Consider the following 16,933-nt stretch of genomic DNA (forward strand, 5'->3'; position numbering starts at 1 on the left):
TACGATCATAACATTCAAAACGACACAGTTTTGTCAATCTGGAAGCCACCTCATTTAAAGTGGCAACACCCTAATCTAATTAAAGTTTTAAATATAAATTTAAATATCTTTTTAGCAGCGGAAATATAATAAAATAAAATTATTTATTTATTTTTATAAAGAATTTTATTTTATTATATTTTCGCTGCTAAAAAGATATTTAAATTTATAAATTAATACTTTAATTTATTTCTTGGGGATTTTTTAGTCATATGCAAAAATAGAAAAAATATAAAGGTGATGTATTTTGGGGCGAATTTAAAGGTGATGTGCAATTGTAGAATTCAAGGAAAAATAGTGTATTCAGAGGCAACTAACCCTAATATAAATAGGAGGGCTCCTTTCGAATGAGACGAGTCCCAAAATCGGCACTCAGTGGCGAAAAGATGAACAGGCTCAATTCGGCCAAACATCTCGTCGCTTTCTTCACCGCCGTCGCCCCCAATGCGAAAATCAGTCAGATTTTTGACAGCCGCTCTCTCGCCAGAATCCATCAGATTGCTGACCGCTGCAAATGTGAGGGGGAAATGGAGAAACAGCTGAAGAAGCTCTCGAGTAATGACAGTAACAGCAGTTATGAGAGGAAAGTGCTGCCGCCGGAGCTCTCGAGGAGTGTGGCTACGCTCACGTGCGAGTCGTCTGCGGCCGGCGGCGTCTGCGATGTTTATTTGGTTGGAACCTGCCACGTTTCTACGGTAATTTTGGTGTTATTTTGATGAATTTGTTTTGAGATTTTCATGATTATACAGTTTGATCTCTAAATCTGAAGCAGCTCGTTTTACCCTTTTCCAACTGTTTTTCTCCTTTTGATTACTGCTGGGAATTTTGTGGGATTGTTCGGATAGAGATTGCTTATTAAATCAGAATAGCTCAAGTGAATTGCTCTTTCATTTTCAGGAATCTTGCGAAGAAGTTCGGGCTGTGATTCAATTCTTGAAACCCCAGGTGCTTTTCTTTTGATAGTTTTAATTACTCTTTTCTTTTCTATTAGTGGGCGTTTACTTTTGAAATCTAGTAGTACTTTTGAAATCTAGTAGTACTATACTAATCCAGTGTTTACGTTATGGATTGAAACTTGGGATATCCCTAGGCCATTGATAATTTCTGTAATTTGAGCTAATTTTGCTATATTAATATCCTATTGAAATAAAAGGATTGGAGAAATCCTAGTAACCAAGGATAAAAATATTGAATCATGAAAAGTAAACGCCTTCTCAATGCACTTTTAGGTCTTCTGCTATTATTATGGTCATGGCCCATTTTCCTTTTCAATCCCCAATATAGCAATGTTATGTTATGTGTTTACTGCAGGTTGTCTTTTTGGAGCTGTGCCATAGGCGCAAGGCGTACCTTAAGCCTCGAAGCTTGAAGGTTGGCCTGTATTTGTACTTCTATTCTCTCTCTAGAATTAATTGATTTTAGTGTGTGTGATTAGTCAGAAAACATGAAATGATAGCTTGAGAGCCATGTAGTCTGCTTTTGCTCTGTTTCTTGAAGATGTACATGTATAGGACCCGAGCTCCGAGTGAGGTGAGAGAATTCAGAACTGCTTGCAATGACCCTTCACCCTCTATGTATTTAATGTCATATGGCTGAATGATTGATTCGAGAAGATAATTAGCACAATGAATTCTTGTGAACTTTGTTTCAAGTCCTATAAGGCCAGGTGATACTGAAATAGATACTCTGTGAGATCGGAAGCTAGACTTGAATAGAAACCTTCTTGTATTCTTGTTGCTCAGTGGACTTTGAGAATTAACTTAACCACAAGAGGTCACATTTGCCTTTCAGAACCGCAACTAATGATCTTGACCTGTTATGAATGCTTCCCTAATCTGACTTTCTAATACCTTATTCAAGACATGATGATAGTTCTTTTATATGCTCACGGTCAACTCAAATTCACAAATAAACCATGTTTTGCAGAAGCCGACCATAGGAGAATTGTTTGACGTGTGGAAGAAGGAAAAGGAAAGTCGTTTAGGGATACTCTACAGCTTGTTTGTTGATAAGGTATGATTCTGTTTTCCATTTTGTGCTAACTTACTAAAGAAACTTCTCGTTTTGGCTTCTTCAACAAACAATAGATAAATCTGGCGACTTTATTGTTTTTCCCATAATCTGCCTTTTTCTAGGTTGCTAGTCAACTTGAAGTTGAGCCCGGTGCAGAATTTCGAGTGGCATATGAAGAAGCCATGAAAAATGATGGCAAGATTATACTGGGCGATCGACCTGTTCAGGTACTTTTCCTCTAATTTTACTATTGTAAAGTAACACAGAAGCCAATTTGGACAAATTTGCTAGCTTTGTCACTGCTGTTTCTTCCTCCGTAGTCATACTATTTGTGCATTATGAACATCTGTTGCTGGCTATTGAGTTTTCTTTACAATAATGTTTTCCTCTTAATTAATAGCAGCAAGTTGTGTCGTCCCTTTCCATTGCCTGTAGGAAGAAATTCATGCACGATTAAATTTGAAGTTTTCTTTATTAGTATTGTTTGAGTTCTTTCCTGACTTTTCAGTTCCTATTTTTTTCGCCTTTGGTAGATTACGTTGCAGAGAACATGGGCCATGATGCCTCTTGGGCACAAGATAAAATTTTTCTTGAAGTTGTTTTCCGTGATAGGCCCAGAAGATATCGCCAAGAGGGTATACTAACTCGCCTTATAAGACTGACATATGCTATCTGCATTGTATCTGGCGAAGTGAATTTTACTGATGTTAGAAGGTCCATTTTTCCCTAGTGTAGCTGAAGGAATTGAACGATGTTGACAACATAACTCGAATAATTGAGGAGCTGAGCGAGGAGTTTCCTACTCTCGCGGAAGCCCTCATCCATGAGCGCGACCAGTTAGTATTCTCATACTTTCTAATTCTTCTCTATTATATTCTAGGTTTCTTATCCTTGTAATATTGCATGTTTGATTGTTTTCATTCCATATTGCCGTATGTAGATATATGTCAGCCACATTACTTAAAGTAGCACGTGAACATAACTCGGTGGTAGCCGTTGTGGGAAAGGGCCACTTACCAGGAATCCAGAAGAACTGGAAACAACCAGTTAAGGTAAAGATTTTATGTCATTCATTGATTACTTTGTCTGTTCAAATTCTCTTCTTGATGTTAACCTTCTACATAAGGGAAATCGCGATTTCTTAAATAATGCCCCTCTTTTCTAACCTGGCTTAATTGCTTTGATTTCAATTATATCAGCCTGATGTAACTTTACGCACTTGAATGTTTTAGATGGATCAACTTCTCAAGCGTGCCAATTGAAAATAAAACGATAACAGCGTGCAAGATACTTGGTTCTATTGGAGTAATATTCGCTGGTGATATGGTTCAAATTCGTGGAAATTGTTAGCTTGACCACTCTTCAATGTTTCGATCATAACTTCTTCAATTTAACTCCAAATAATGAACGACCAATTGCATTGGAAAAGCCAATTCAGATACCTTTCCATCAATATACTGTGGAGCTTCAGATTCCAAGTAGCCGAAAAGTTATGGACGTTTCAATAAACACCAAAAACTGAAAAATCTTTTCTTTAATGTTGGTAATTTCTAAAGTTCTTATTTATTTCTTGCATTAAGATTTCTTTGTATTGGGGCCTATAAATAGCGTATCTTATGGAGAAAAATGTAGACTTGAGTTTATGATAATTTGATTATATGAAGTTTGAGAATAGAGTTCTTAATTTCTTGTTCTTTCAACTTAGAAGTCGAATTTGGCATGCTATCTTATTTCATCCATTTATCTTATTTCCATCCTCATCAGCTAGAGTTGCTGTAATTTTTGGCATTTATCTCTCCATCAAGATATAACTCTGCATCTCATGTAACAAAATTCTCCTTTTTATTTTCTTTCAATCTTTTCATATATCTTTTATTACAACCTCTCGATGCCAACTCATTCTTTTTTCACAAAAATTCTTGTACAAGTTACATGATGCAATATGTCGGCGATTGGATGATGCTCTCTCTCAACCCTAGGAGGATCTTCTCCTTCTTGTGGATGGTGCTCTCTCTGTAGGAATATTAAACTTAATTAATACTCAATTTGTCCGACGATCGTTTATTCGATTATCTTAATTCGTCAATTCGTCGCTGAATCGGTCAACCGTCTTCAACCCTTCGTTTAAAGCCTCAAACGTCCTCCAATCATATTTTTTTTCTTTAGAAATACGACTACTTCGTCTTCGAAAGAGCTTTCTGTGGCCGCCTGTTTCGCCTTAATTCGAGCTATGTACAGGAAGTTATGGCCGTTCTTCGGAGACTGCCAAAACTTGATTTTCTGCGAAAATCTAACTCCAGCTCTGATCTTCTGGATTATATCCCGTTCAATCCCCGACGTCGGATGGACGACGATCTTCGAGGATTCCCTGAAGAAAACACCCACTCAACAGGCGCCGTTCAACACTCACAGAAAACCTAATTTCTGTAATATGAAATTACGTGAATCTTATTTCTGTTTTGAGGGTTGCTGTGTATTTATAATTATAAATACAGGATATGGGCCAAACTTATGAGTTGGACTATTTTTCTCCTACTGGGCTCAGGAGTCTTTGGGCCAACCCATGGATCAAATACAAAGAATAAAGATGGGCCTTAAATGAATTAATTCTTATGATCAGCCCAGATCACAATTAATACATAAATATTAATTCATTCCACTAGAGAATCAATATTGACTTAATCATTTATTGCCAATGATGAGTCGGGGATTGTATTTAGACTTATGGAACCCTCGTATTCAAGATATCCAACATTCATTAATTAATTAAAGCTTCTAATAGCTTATATTAATTAATTTCTTATTAATCCTTAAGTAATACCACTCAACCTTATTATTGCATTTGAACTTAATAAACATACAGGGTTTAGTGCAATAAACCTTTTGAGCTCCTTAAGGGGATGTTATCATCCTATATCGGATACGGTCACCTAATACAGATGACCAAATGTCATATATAAATTGCTATCACCCAAGATACAGAGTACTCAAGTTAATATGCAACTCTCACCCATAGTAAATTAAAGTGATACACAAATTTATATATACACTTGAAATCTTATTAAGATTTAGGTCTCATTAAGTCACCGGGATCTTGATTCTTCACTTAGGTCCTCATTGTGATCCTATCAATACATTTACACGCACCAGTATAGAGAAGTAGCCAAGACAAACTACTTTCATCTATACTGTAGCGTAAACCAACAACTCGTCCTAGAGTCGTCTCGGCTGTGATCAATTTTATATCTCATAAGGTTATTCCAATTATATGGTCTTCTGTGATCTACAACACACCATATAATCTACTTATATAGAGATAATTGGACATATATATGTAATTATGAACAATTCAGATAGGAGATTAGATAGTGAACTCAGGAATCATTGTATACAAACATAAAAGTTCCTACTTTCAGTATACAAATCCAACACTCTCTCAACCCTAGGAGGATCTTCCCTTTCTTCTCATCGTAGCTTCTCTGGCGCTTCTCTGCGGCCGTTCGACTTTGGTTTTCTCCGGACCGGCCAGGACTTCTCCTTCTTCGTTGCACTCACAGTTCCCGATTGTGTTGAATAATTTCACTCATCCGCCTCCTCGCAGATCTTCGACGTCTCCTCCGCTGCTGATAACCTCTGCTACGGTGGTCCTCCCCTTAGATGCCGCGGTTCTTTTCCCTGAACTTAGTGTTGTTGCGACGCCCTCTAGGGTTTCTATTATGGAGCCGCCTCCATCTCCTTTGGATGCTAGGGTTTCTGCCTAGCTTTTTCTCCTGCCGGTACTGTTATCACCGGAGTGTCCACTGTCCGGGTCTCTCACTCTCTCGATGCTTGCACGCCATCTCCTAGGGTTCCACCCTCCTCGTCCGATTTGGCGCTAGTGCCGCCTCACTCTGGTTTTAGGGTTTCGGCCCTTACGTTAGTTTCTTTCGGCCCCATGGCCGCAGTTTCTTCTATTGACGACATCTCTGCATTGAGTTCTCTCTAGTTTGATGGTAGTAAGACCCCGCTGATTCCCAATTCGCTCAACCAATCGTCAAATATTTTTGCCGGGAATATTATTCTTCGTGACTTAGGACAGCCGCCGGATGTTGGGGCTCTCCAGCATCAGCCGACTACCATGTCGGTTTTGAATAAGCTTCAAGGGCCAGCTTCCTTGTTGTACCATGCGGCTGGGTCTATGGCCGGATTGCCTCTTGACAAGTCCGCCGACATTCTTTTTCCAGAGACCACCATGCTTTCGCCGATGGGTCTTGTGGGAGCTGGGCAGACGTCCCATCCCGATTCTTCCAGTTCTTCTACTATTATCCTCCAGGATTCTGGGGTTCGTCCGCCGCCTGATGAAGGACGTGTTCCCCCAGCGGTTAAATCCTTCGCTGAGACGCTCAAGTTGCAGTTGGGACGGTCTGCCGACGTTCCGGCTCACGACTTCGTTGTCCTCAAGCCCTCGATGGAGGATGATCGGACTTGCCTCACCCTATCTCCGGCTTTCCATCAAAGACAAGTCCGTTCGTTCCAATTTGCTGTGCATGGCCGATTATTTCTTCGCAAGGGCGATGCCCCCCGATTCGTCGCTGATATTTACAATGAGCTCACCTTTCTGTGGAAGCCGTTGAACCCTTTGGGAGTCATTCCTCTTGGGAAAGGTTATTTCACTTTGAAATTCTCTTCACAAGAGGATTATTCTATTGTCTTCTCCAAGGCTTCTTGGCGCTTACGCACTGGAATTCTCCATCTCCAAGCTTGTGTTCCCAAATTCAATCCCAATAAGGCTACGCTTGCTCAGGTTTGGATTTATATCTTCAATCTTCCACATGAGTATTAGCATCCTGAGGTTCGTACTGGTATTGCTAGACATGTGGGTACTCTTATTATTATTGATGGTTGTTCTGCTAGAGCTTCTATTGGTTATTTTGCTCGTGTGCTTGTTGAAATGAATGTTGTAGCTGAGGTTCTTGATTATTTGTATGTGAAATGTGGTGATGATGTCTATGAAATAGAATTTAGATATGAAAATCTCTCATATTTTTGTTGGATTTGCTCTGTTGTTGGCCATGCTACTGACGATTGCAGGAAGAATCGTACTGATATGGAGCCTTCTTCTCCGACCGCCGATCTGGGCAAGCAAAATCACAAAAGAAAGAATGGAGGGAAGGGGAGGGGGGCAGGAAGCCTATGGGCTGGTCGATTGTTTGTCGTGAAATTTCCCCCCCAAAAATGTTGTTGATGTCGTGCTCCCCGACACTGGCATTACCAAAGACACTACAGATGGGGAGGAGCCAAAATCCCCTAATAGTTTGCATTCGGCTCCGGTTGGTGGCGCTGTGACTTCTAACCCCTTCGCCATTCTGGCGATGGAGAGGATAAGGATATTGTCACGCTACGTTCGCATATTCCGGTATCTACTCATGCCACCACGGGTTCTTTGCACCAGGTCCTGCAATCGGCTGCTGCTTCTGAGTCAAGTCGGCATTCCCCAAATTTGTCTATCACTGGGCAGTGTGAGTCATCGGATGGGACGCCTCCTTCTTCGGCGATTGATCACTCATCTTCAGACTCGACATCTGCTGCTGATGTGCTTGATACGTAGATTGATAATGAGGCTATTTCCCCGACGCACTGTAGCGGGCATCATCTGGCTTTAAGTGTGACGTCAGAAAATGCGGTGATTGAGGATCCTCCCGTGACTCGCGGCCGAGGGCGTCCGAAGGGTGCTACCAAGAAGGAGAGAGTTTATGATTCCTCTATAAAGCACCGGCTCCGATATATGATCAAGAATGGTATGTTTTTAGATATGAGTAAGATCCAAAAAGCAACGGGCCGTGCTGCTGGGGCCATTTTGCAAGGCGCTGACACGTTGTTGCTGGTAGAGTTTTTGAATAAAGTGCAACAGGATCAGGCTGGAGGTGCGATTTTGCTAAATTTTGTGATTCATTCTTCTTGTGACATAGCTCGATCTAAGTCGGCTGTGGAAAGATGAGAAGATATGTTGGATGAAGAAGATTCTTTGGAAGAGGATGGCCTCGTAAATTTTTCCTCATAGTCTTGGTTTGTTTATTTTTCGGTTACCCGTGGTTTCTTGCGGGTGTTTTTCGTCTGATTTTGTTTTGCTTTTAGACGGATCCTTTGTGACCCGTCCCTTAGGTTGCGTCTGTGCTCTCATAAATTTATAGGTCTTGTTTCTGTTTTTTTCTTTTTTAATAAAATTTCTATTTCAGCAATATGTTGGCGACTGGAATCCGATTGATCCGACCCATCATAAAAGAGAAAAATCCTTATATTTCTCTCTCCCCACTTTGGCTGTTTCACCTCCTCTTCCCACCACCGCCCGAACAAGAAACACACCCTTTTTTTCCTACCTTAAACACCTCTACTAGTCCACCGCCACCCACATTTCCCCGTCTCGGCACTCCATCCTTTCCCCGTCCTCCTCACTATTTGCATCTCCTTCACGTCACAGACACCAACACGACATGACACGACGCAGTGGCACCCTTCGACATCCACCCATGCACCGTGTGGCGAGATCCTCCAGACCCACCCCAATGTTCTTGCACCACCACCAGTCCTCAAAACACGGCGTCTCTGACCTCGTCGACGATGAGAACATTTCAAAAACATCCACACTTCGAAAAACATAGTGCTTTCCCTCTCTAAAAACCTATCTTTGTAATATTTCAGTTTTCTTATTTAGATTTTAAGTTTCTTTTATTTATGTATGTAGATCTAGTTACTATTAGTCGCTAAACAAGTTATTCTCCTCCGAATGAGAGGTATACTTGTGTATTAATTATATTTATAATTCCTCAACAAACGTCAAGGCTTTCACCTAACTCTCCTATATTTCTTTTAGTTTCTATCTATACAAACAAATACTCTACGCTCCGGGTAGAAAACGAGCGAGAGCTAATGTTGTTCATATTGGTTGAAAAATGTCTATTGGAATTAACGAATGCGTTTGTGTTTGTTGAATTTATTTGTAAAACTTTGTGTGCCTATAGACATTGTCAACAATCTATATATATAGGGGTGGACTAAAATAAAAACATATTTTTTTGTATAAAATAAAAACGCATTAAAATGTATGAATTTTATATTGAATACGTATGAATTCAATGCATAAAGGTATGAATTGCGAAAAATAAAATTTTCGCCACCTTTGGGATTCGAACTCAAGACCTGAATTCATCCAATAAGGTATCCAATAAGGTGATGAATCAACTGTAGATCTTGATGATCTAAGGGCTGAAAATGGTTTCTATTTTATACAAAAAAATATATTTTTATTCTAACTCTCCCGTATACATATATATATATATATATATATATATATATATATATATATATATATATAGGGTTGCACTCTATAGAAAAGGACTCTTAGATTAAGAATAAGGAACTAATCTGGTCCCTCAATTTCATTGAATCTAACGGTTGAGATTTTCTAATCAAAATCATTTAACTAATTAATATAAGTGCTGAAAATTAGTTGTAAATTCGTTTGGGTTATATTGGTCAATTGTAGTTCGTCGGATTTATGGAAAATCAAATCAAATCCCGTGATATTCTCATCTACCTTCTTAATCCCAATGGTATGGGGTTTTCGAATTTGTATCATTCAGTTGTTCAGATTTGTTTTTTCAGTCATTTTGCTTTTCATCTTCTTTGATTTCACGTGGTGGCAGCTGGCCTTGGCGCGCCGGTTTTATGGCTGTGGTGGCGACGATGCCGCTGCCACCCCCTCCCCCATCGCCGTTGCTTCTCCCCGACCCACTCGGCTCCCACCGATCTGCTCGTCGACGACGAAAACCCCTCATTCCTTTAATCCCCCTTATAAATCCCCTCGTCACCCCAATTTCCACGTCGTGCCGCTTGCTCTTGCGCTAAAGATTCAATTTTTTCGAAATCTTGGGTTGTAGAATTCATCACTTGCTTTGTAAGTCATTTTGCTTTTCTTCCCGATTTTCTTCTTTTGCTTTTTGTAATTTTCGGAACTGCATTAGCTTGTAGGTGTGGTTAATCATGATTAGAGAGCGGGATTCTCTAGAAGCATATGTGTGGCAAGAGACGTGGAAAAATCTGAATTCAAGAATTTTTGCTGTTGGAAACACTATATAATCTCTGGTGGATTTCTCTATAATTTAGTTTGTAATTAACTAGTGGATGATTTCGACATGTCTATGTAGTTATATCTTTTTCATTGTTTTTGTTGGGTTTTTTAAGTTTGTTAATGGAATGTTCCTTAAAGTTTTGATTTATATTGTTCTGTTGCATTGGTTTTTTGTTTTTGTTTTTGAAGAGTGATTTATGTTCGAACAATTTATAATTGAACTATCTTCCAGGTAACACATCAAATTTTTTTATAATTTCGTCAATCCAATAAACTCTAGCAAAGTTCAAATGATATAACTATTTGTTCAACAAATTACGTTCAAATTATTAAATATGTTCATCGAATCAGTAAAATATGTTCATCGTAATTAATAAACTATTCATTGAAAAAAATCAAGTTATGTTCATTTAGAAAATAAGATTTGTTCATAAAAGTTTAAATGATATAACTATTTGTTCATACAAAACGTATTAAAAATTCATTATACTAAACAAAAATATAATTTCATCAAGTCGGGTAAATCTAGCAAAGTTACGTTCATCTAGAAAATGAGATTTGTTCATTAAAGTTCAAAGGATATAACTATTTGTTCAAAGTTCAAAGGATATTAAAAAAAGTTGAGTTTAAAAGGAGGGATTTGACTTTGTATTGTTTATGCATAACAATTTGACTGTAAGTTCATTAAAATATGTTATAAGTTCATACAAATTATGAAATTCCAATGCAGGGAAATGTTATGTTCAGAAACTTATCTATTATGTTTGAAACAATATGTGACGACCAAAGGTTATTAAACACATTGAAATGAATTAAGAAATTTGTAGACATACCACGTCAGTGAAAATGTCAATACATATATAGCTAATGAAATGATTAAAGACTGAACTTAAATGGAATGATTAATTATATGTGATGACCAAAGGTTATTAAACACATTGTATATAAATTCGACAATTTTGAACAATATAATATTTGTAATGAACATGCATGCATATTTGATGAATATAATGTTTAGTCCAGAATTCCAAACACGAAAACTTAAACAGAAAAAAGGATAAATTTCGAAAATGAATCAATGGTCTTTCTGAGTGAGATATGGCGCCATAGATATTAAAATATTCGTGTTGCATTAATAGAAAATTGAGTGGAGAATAGATTTAATTAAATTTGGGCACCTAAGAAGAAGAAGAAGAATAATAGGAAGCTGCTTTCAAAGCAGGAGAAGGAAATTGGCATGTACATTAAAGAATTATATATTGTTAATTGAAATATAGTGTTATGTGCATTAAACAATTGTGTTATTATTTGATGTGAGTTTTTATAACTTGTATTTTTTTTCTTATGTTTATAAAAGATACGAAGCTGCGACATGGCTGAGGAACCTGATCGGAGTAGTGGCGACAAAAGATTTTCCAGCCGAGCCTTCCGAGAAGGTGTCGAAGCTCGATTATGTTCAGAGAATTGTGGAATTGTCTGTGTATTCTGATTGGATTTTTGATACGAGTTTTTTGACTCCAAATATTCTAATAAATTGTACTCTCCATTTTTGTTGTTTTTTTATAAATAACAACTTGAAAACTTACAGTATAAATATCCATTAGGTTATAAGTTCATTAGAAATAACTAATAAGTTCATTCAAATTGTGAAATTCCAATGCACGAAAATGTTATGGAGATTGATAAGTTCAATAAGTTCATTAGAAATAACTAATAAGTTCATTCAAATTGTGAAATTCCAATGCACGAAAATGTTATGGAGATTGATAAGTTCAATAAGTTCATTAGAAATAACTAATAAGTTCAATCAAATTGTGAAATTCAAATGCACGAAAGTGTTATGGAGATTGATAAGTTCAATAAGTTCATTAGAAATATATAATAAGTTCATCCCAAATTGTGAAATTCCAATGCAGGAAAATATTATGGAGATTGGTAAGTTCCAATAAGTTCATTAGAAATATATAATAAGTTCATTCAAATTGTGAAATTCCAATGCGGAAAAAATGTTATGGAGATTGATAAGTTCCAATAAGTTCATTAGAAATATATAATAAGTTCATCTGAATCGTAAAATTTCAATACTTTGGTTCCACTGAATTTTTTCCTACCTTATAATACTTGATGAGCGGCTGGATAGTTCATGAAATTTCAATACTTAAGGTAACTTACTAGAAAATTTTAGTTGTTTTAAATTTGAAAAATCTATAATAACATGAAGAGATACATTCTATCAAATTTAATATGATAATAAATGAATAATAACGGATATCACTTGTTTAGAGAATATCTACTAAGATTACCATGATTTGATTAGCGCTAACTATGGAAACGCACATATATCATATTTAAGTAAATTACACTCATGTCCTTCAATGCAATATAATCTGTCGAATTTGATTATGAATATGGACGGCCGGATTTAAGCATATGGAGGGCCATGATTTCTTCTTTCTTCTTTGCCACATTTAGGCCTTCTTCATTGAACCTTGGCCTATATATATATATATATATATATATATATAGGGGCGCGCTCCAGTGAGACCCCCTATTTTTCGTGTAACATGAGTACAATGAATAAGACATATAATACTAATGAACAAAACGTATATCTAATGAACAAGATGTATATACTGATGAAAAATAAAATTTAAAAAATTCGTAATGAATAAGACATATATACTGATGAACAAGGCCGTATATACTGATGAATAATGCAGTATATACTGATGAATAATAAAATTTAAAATATTCTGTTCGAACCCTGCGAAAAAAAATCACCCTCCAGATACAATATCAGTCATATGATTGATAAAATAACGCACCAGATCGTGTCCTAGATCTCACTAAAATTAGGGGGTCTCATTGAAGCGTCCCCCTATATATATATATATATATATATATATATACCCAGGACATGAATTCATCCAACAAGGTGATAAATCAACCGTAGATCTTGATGATCTTAGGGCTGAAAATGGTTCCTATTTTATATAAAAAAAATATGCTTTTATTCTAACCCTTACATTTGTAAGGGTTGTAAACAAGGTGATGAATCAACCGTAGATCTTGATGATCTAAGGGCTGAAAATGGTTCCTAGAATAAAAGCACATTTTTTTATATATAAAATAGGAACCATTTTTAGCCCTTAGATCATCAAGATCTACAGTTGATTTATCACCTTGTTTCCAGCCCTTACAAATGTAGGGGATTGATATTAATAATGATATTTATTACTTACTCCGTCCACATTAAACATGTGATACTCCCTCCGTCCGCCAAGATTATGGCAATTTGCTTGGGCACGGGATTTAATAAAATTGGTGATGATTTTGATATAGTGGAGAAAGGGTCCCACCACTTTATGAGATGATCAGTGGTTGAGATTGAATTTTGAGTGGTTTTTTTTTGTAAATAAAGAGTGTTAGTAATGATAAAATATTAAAGAGGATGGTGAGACCATTGCCATAAAAGGAAAGTGACATAATCTTGGCGGACGCCCAATATAGTAATTGTGACATAATCTTGGCGGACGGAGAGAGTGTTACTTTTGGCATATGTTTTAATAAAATGTTTATTAGTAGTGAAGTAAAAGTCTCACTTTAAATGTGATTGGAATTGTGTAAATGCTACGTTCCATTAGGCTTGTCCCATTTATTTTGGGTACTGTTATTAAAGATAGTTAAATTAGTGTAGTAAAATTATGTAAAGGTGTGAGACTATATTATTTGTAGTGTAAAATTATTACCAAAAATAGAAACATGACAATATCAATGAGACAACCCTTTCTTCCTTAAGATAAATCGAAGCTTCTAGAGTATATCTTCATCTTCCCACGAGTCAAAGTCAAAAAGGAAAATATGATACAATCAATGAGACAGAAGGAGTTTTATTAATCGACAAAAAAGGAAATTATGACAGTAAATTTTTTTGAACAGATATTAATGGCACACTTTTTCTGAAGAGGCACTCTTGTGTTCACCTGGGTACATGGTGCACCCGGATCTCCCGCGACCCGAATCCGAATTCATATAATATATACAAAATCCGCGCTTTATTTAACATCTAAAGACTTAGCTGAGATTTAATCCTCTTTCCACCTTCCCCCCTCTTTGCAGTGTTTCTTTCTTTTTATTTTTTTCAGTTTTTATTTTTAGTTTCTCTCTCTCTCTCTCTCTCTCTTTTTTTTTTCCAGCGATTTTCCCCCCTCTTTGCAGTGTTTCTTTCTTTTTCTTTTTTTCAGTTTTTATTTTTAGTTTCACTTCTTTTTTTTTTTTTTAATCTTTTCAGTTTTAATCATTTTGTTTCTTTTGTTTTTAGCTTCGAATGAAACTATAATCTTTCATTTTTTTTTTTTTTGCGTTTCTTTCCTTTTTTTTTCAATTTTGAATGAGACTAAAATCTTTCTTCTTTTTCTTTGAATGACACTACAAGATTTTGAAATGAAACTTTAAGATTTCAATTTTTTTTTATCGGATAAAGTTATGTTAGATGTTAACAATTATTAGTTCTCCAAACACTCCAAGAATTCACCAAGCCCACCTTATCTCTCCAATCACCAAATTCGCTCTCAAGGGGGATCGAACCCAGGTCTCATCACTTAAGTGAGGACCCGGTGGCCAGGTGAGCTAAACCCCCTGGTTACTTTAAGATTTCAAAATGACACTACAAGATTTTGAAATGAAATTTTAAGATTTCAAATGACACTACAAAAAGTTGAATGACACTACAAGATTTAAAATGATACTTTAACATTTGAGAAGACACTACAAGAAGTTGAATGACACTATAACATTTCGAAATGACACTATAAAATTTCAAATGAAACTATGTCATTTCGAAATGACATTATGACATTTTGAAAAATGAAACTTTAAGATTTACAATGACACTACAAGATTTCAAAAGACACTACGATATTTCAAAAGACACTACAATATTTTAAAATAAAGCTTTAAGATTTCAAAATGACACTACAAGAATTCAAATGACACTACAAGATTTCGAAATAAAACTTTAAGATTTCAAATGACACTATAAGAAGTTGTATGACACTACAAGATTTAAATGACATTTTTTTTAATTAAATGACATTATTTTTATATGTAAGTAACACTTTTACTATATGTAAATGACATATTTTTCTTATTAAATGACATTTTTTATATATTAAAAATGACACTATTTTTATTAGAAAATAAGACTATATGTATTAATAAATAATAGTACTTTTATATTTAAATGACACTTTTAATTTATCTAAATAGCACTATTTTATTAGTAAATATTCCATCCGTCCCCCAAAAGTATTCCACAATTATTATATTTGGCGTCCGCAAAAAGTATTCCCCTTTCCTTTTTAAGTAATGGTCCCACCATCCACCTTTATATTTTATCCTTATAAACACTCTTTATTTACAAAAAACTCACCCTAAATTCAATCTCAACCACACATCTCATAAAGTGGTGAGACCATTTCTCTACTATATCAACATCATCTCCAATTTTATTAAACTCCGTGCCCAGCCAAAGTGGAATACTTTTGGCGGACGGAGGGAGTAATACTTTTAATATATTTAAATGACTCTATTTTTCTTAGTAAATGACACTTTTAATATATTTAAAAATGATACATTATTTAATTTAATAAATGACAAAATTATACAAATTCTATGTTTAATGTGGAAGTTGAATCCCAGGCCCTTGCTTGCATAATGCAGCATCTATAGAAGGATTGGCTGCACAACAACACATCTTCAAGAACTATATCCAACAGCATACTAATAATCAAGTTCCAAGAAACGGAATTCCTCTCCAGCATTTGATCGAACACTTGATATGCATTATCAACATCACTTAATTTGCAGTAAGAATCTAAAATAGTGTGGTAGGAGAATATGTTTCTAAGAGGCATTTGGTCGAACAGGCGGCGGCGGATAATACGTTCTTGCTTGCTTCATAATCAATCAGCCAAAAATCCTTGACCCCAACCATATACATATAATCACCCAAGAATCGCTGCCCACTTTCGATTCCCGGCGGCATCGCCACCCTCGGCTACCACTTTGCTCAAGGACAATCTCTCGGAGCCGCTGCGACCTTGACCCTAACCCACGAGCTGCTGTCTCTAGCGGCAGATATCGAGAAGGCGAACCTCTTCGATTTCAACCTGACATGAGTCGAGTCAGGCGAATGCCATGGATTCAATCATCATTGTCTTCTATAATTAAAATGTGTGTGCAGATTCTGGAAGCTCTGCTCAAACACAAAGTGCAAAACAAAGAAGCCATCAACAAATCAGGGCCGCCTTCGACACGGCCAAGAAGACCGAGAATTCGACGGTGGTAGCCCTTCTGCAACCATCCGGCGTCAAGAGCGCAAAAGGGCTCGACTTTCGAGCTCGATTGTGTGCGCATAAGTGAGAAGAGAAGGATGAGGAATGAACGGCGCGAGCGGATGCCCTGAGATTTGGGATGGCAGAATTGAGGAATGTAGGAAGGAGGAGTAGGGATGGCAATGGGCCGGATCTGGACCGGATCCTGCTTGGTCCAGATCCAGATCCATGTTTTTTTACTTAGATCCAGATCCGGTCCAGATCCATTGGATCCAAAAAAATGAGATCCAGACCCAGATCCATGAGATCCACAGGATTTTGGGGCCAGACCCGGATCCATATTATTTTTTTTAAAAAATAAATTCTAAGCTAATTAAACATTAAAATAAAAATCATAACAATTGTCTAAAGTTTCAACAATCATTCAAGAATACAAAAT

The 16,933-nt window shown here is 36.5% G+C and overlaps 1 protein-coding gene and 1 long non-coding RNA gene across 2 annotated transcripts; both read left to right on the forward strand.

Moving 5' to 3' along the window:
- Positions 1–403: 403 nt before the first annotated feature.
- Positions 404–3,736, forward strand: LOC131004544 (uncharacterized). The gene is made up of 9 exons (XM_057931255.1): positions 404–734; positions 937–984; positions 1,351–1,410; positions 1,966–2,052; positions 2,175–2,279; positions 2,586–2,687; positions 2,788–2,888; positions 2,993–3,104; positions 3,285–3,736. Exons 1-9 carry the CDS (start codon positions 426–428, stop codon positions 3,312–3,314), a joined length of 954 nt encoding a protein of 317 aa, XP_057787238.1. The 5' UTR covers positions 404–425; the 3' UTR covers positions 3,315–3,736.
- Positions 3,737–9,560: 5,824 nt separating this feature from the next.
- On the forward strand, positions 9,561–10,301 carry LOC131004546 (uncharacterized). Its single transcript, XR_009095057.1, has 2 exons — positions 9,561–9,985; positions 10,053–10,301. It is a non-coding gene; the product is annotated as an uncharacterized LOC131004546 (long non-coding RNA).
- Positions 10,302–16,933: the final 6,632 nt, after the last annotated feature.

The sequence above is a fragment of the Salvia miltiorrhiza genome, unplaced genomic scaffold, assembly GCF_028751815.1.
Source record: "Salvia miltiorrhiza cultivar Shanhuang (shh) unplaced genomic scaffold, IMPLAD_Smil_shh original_scaffold_419_1, whole genome shotgun sequence".
Classification (NCBI taxonomy): Eukaryota; Viridiplantae; Streptophyta; class Magnoliopsida; order Lamiales; family Lamiaceae; genus Salvia; species Salvia miltiorrhiza.

Coding starts and splice junctions, on each gene's coding strand:
- LOC131004544 (XM_057931255.1), top strand. CDS start 426: ATGAACAGGCTCAATTCGGCCAAACATCTCGTCGCTTTCTTCACCGCC. Junction 2,280..2,585: donor TGGGCGATCGACCTGTTCAG/GTACTTTTCCTC, acceptor CGCCTTTGGTAG/ATTACGTTGCAGAGAACATG. Junction 3,105..3,284: donor ACTGGAAACAACCAGTTAAG/GTAAAGATTTTA, acceptor TGAATGTTTTAG/ATGGATCAACTTCTCAAGCG.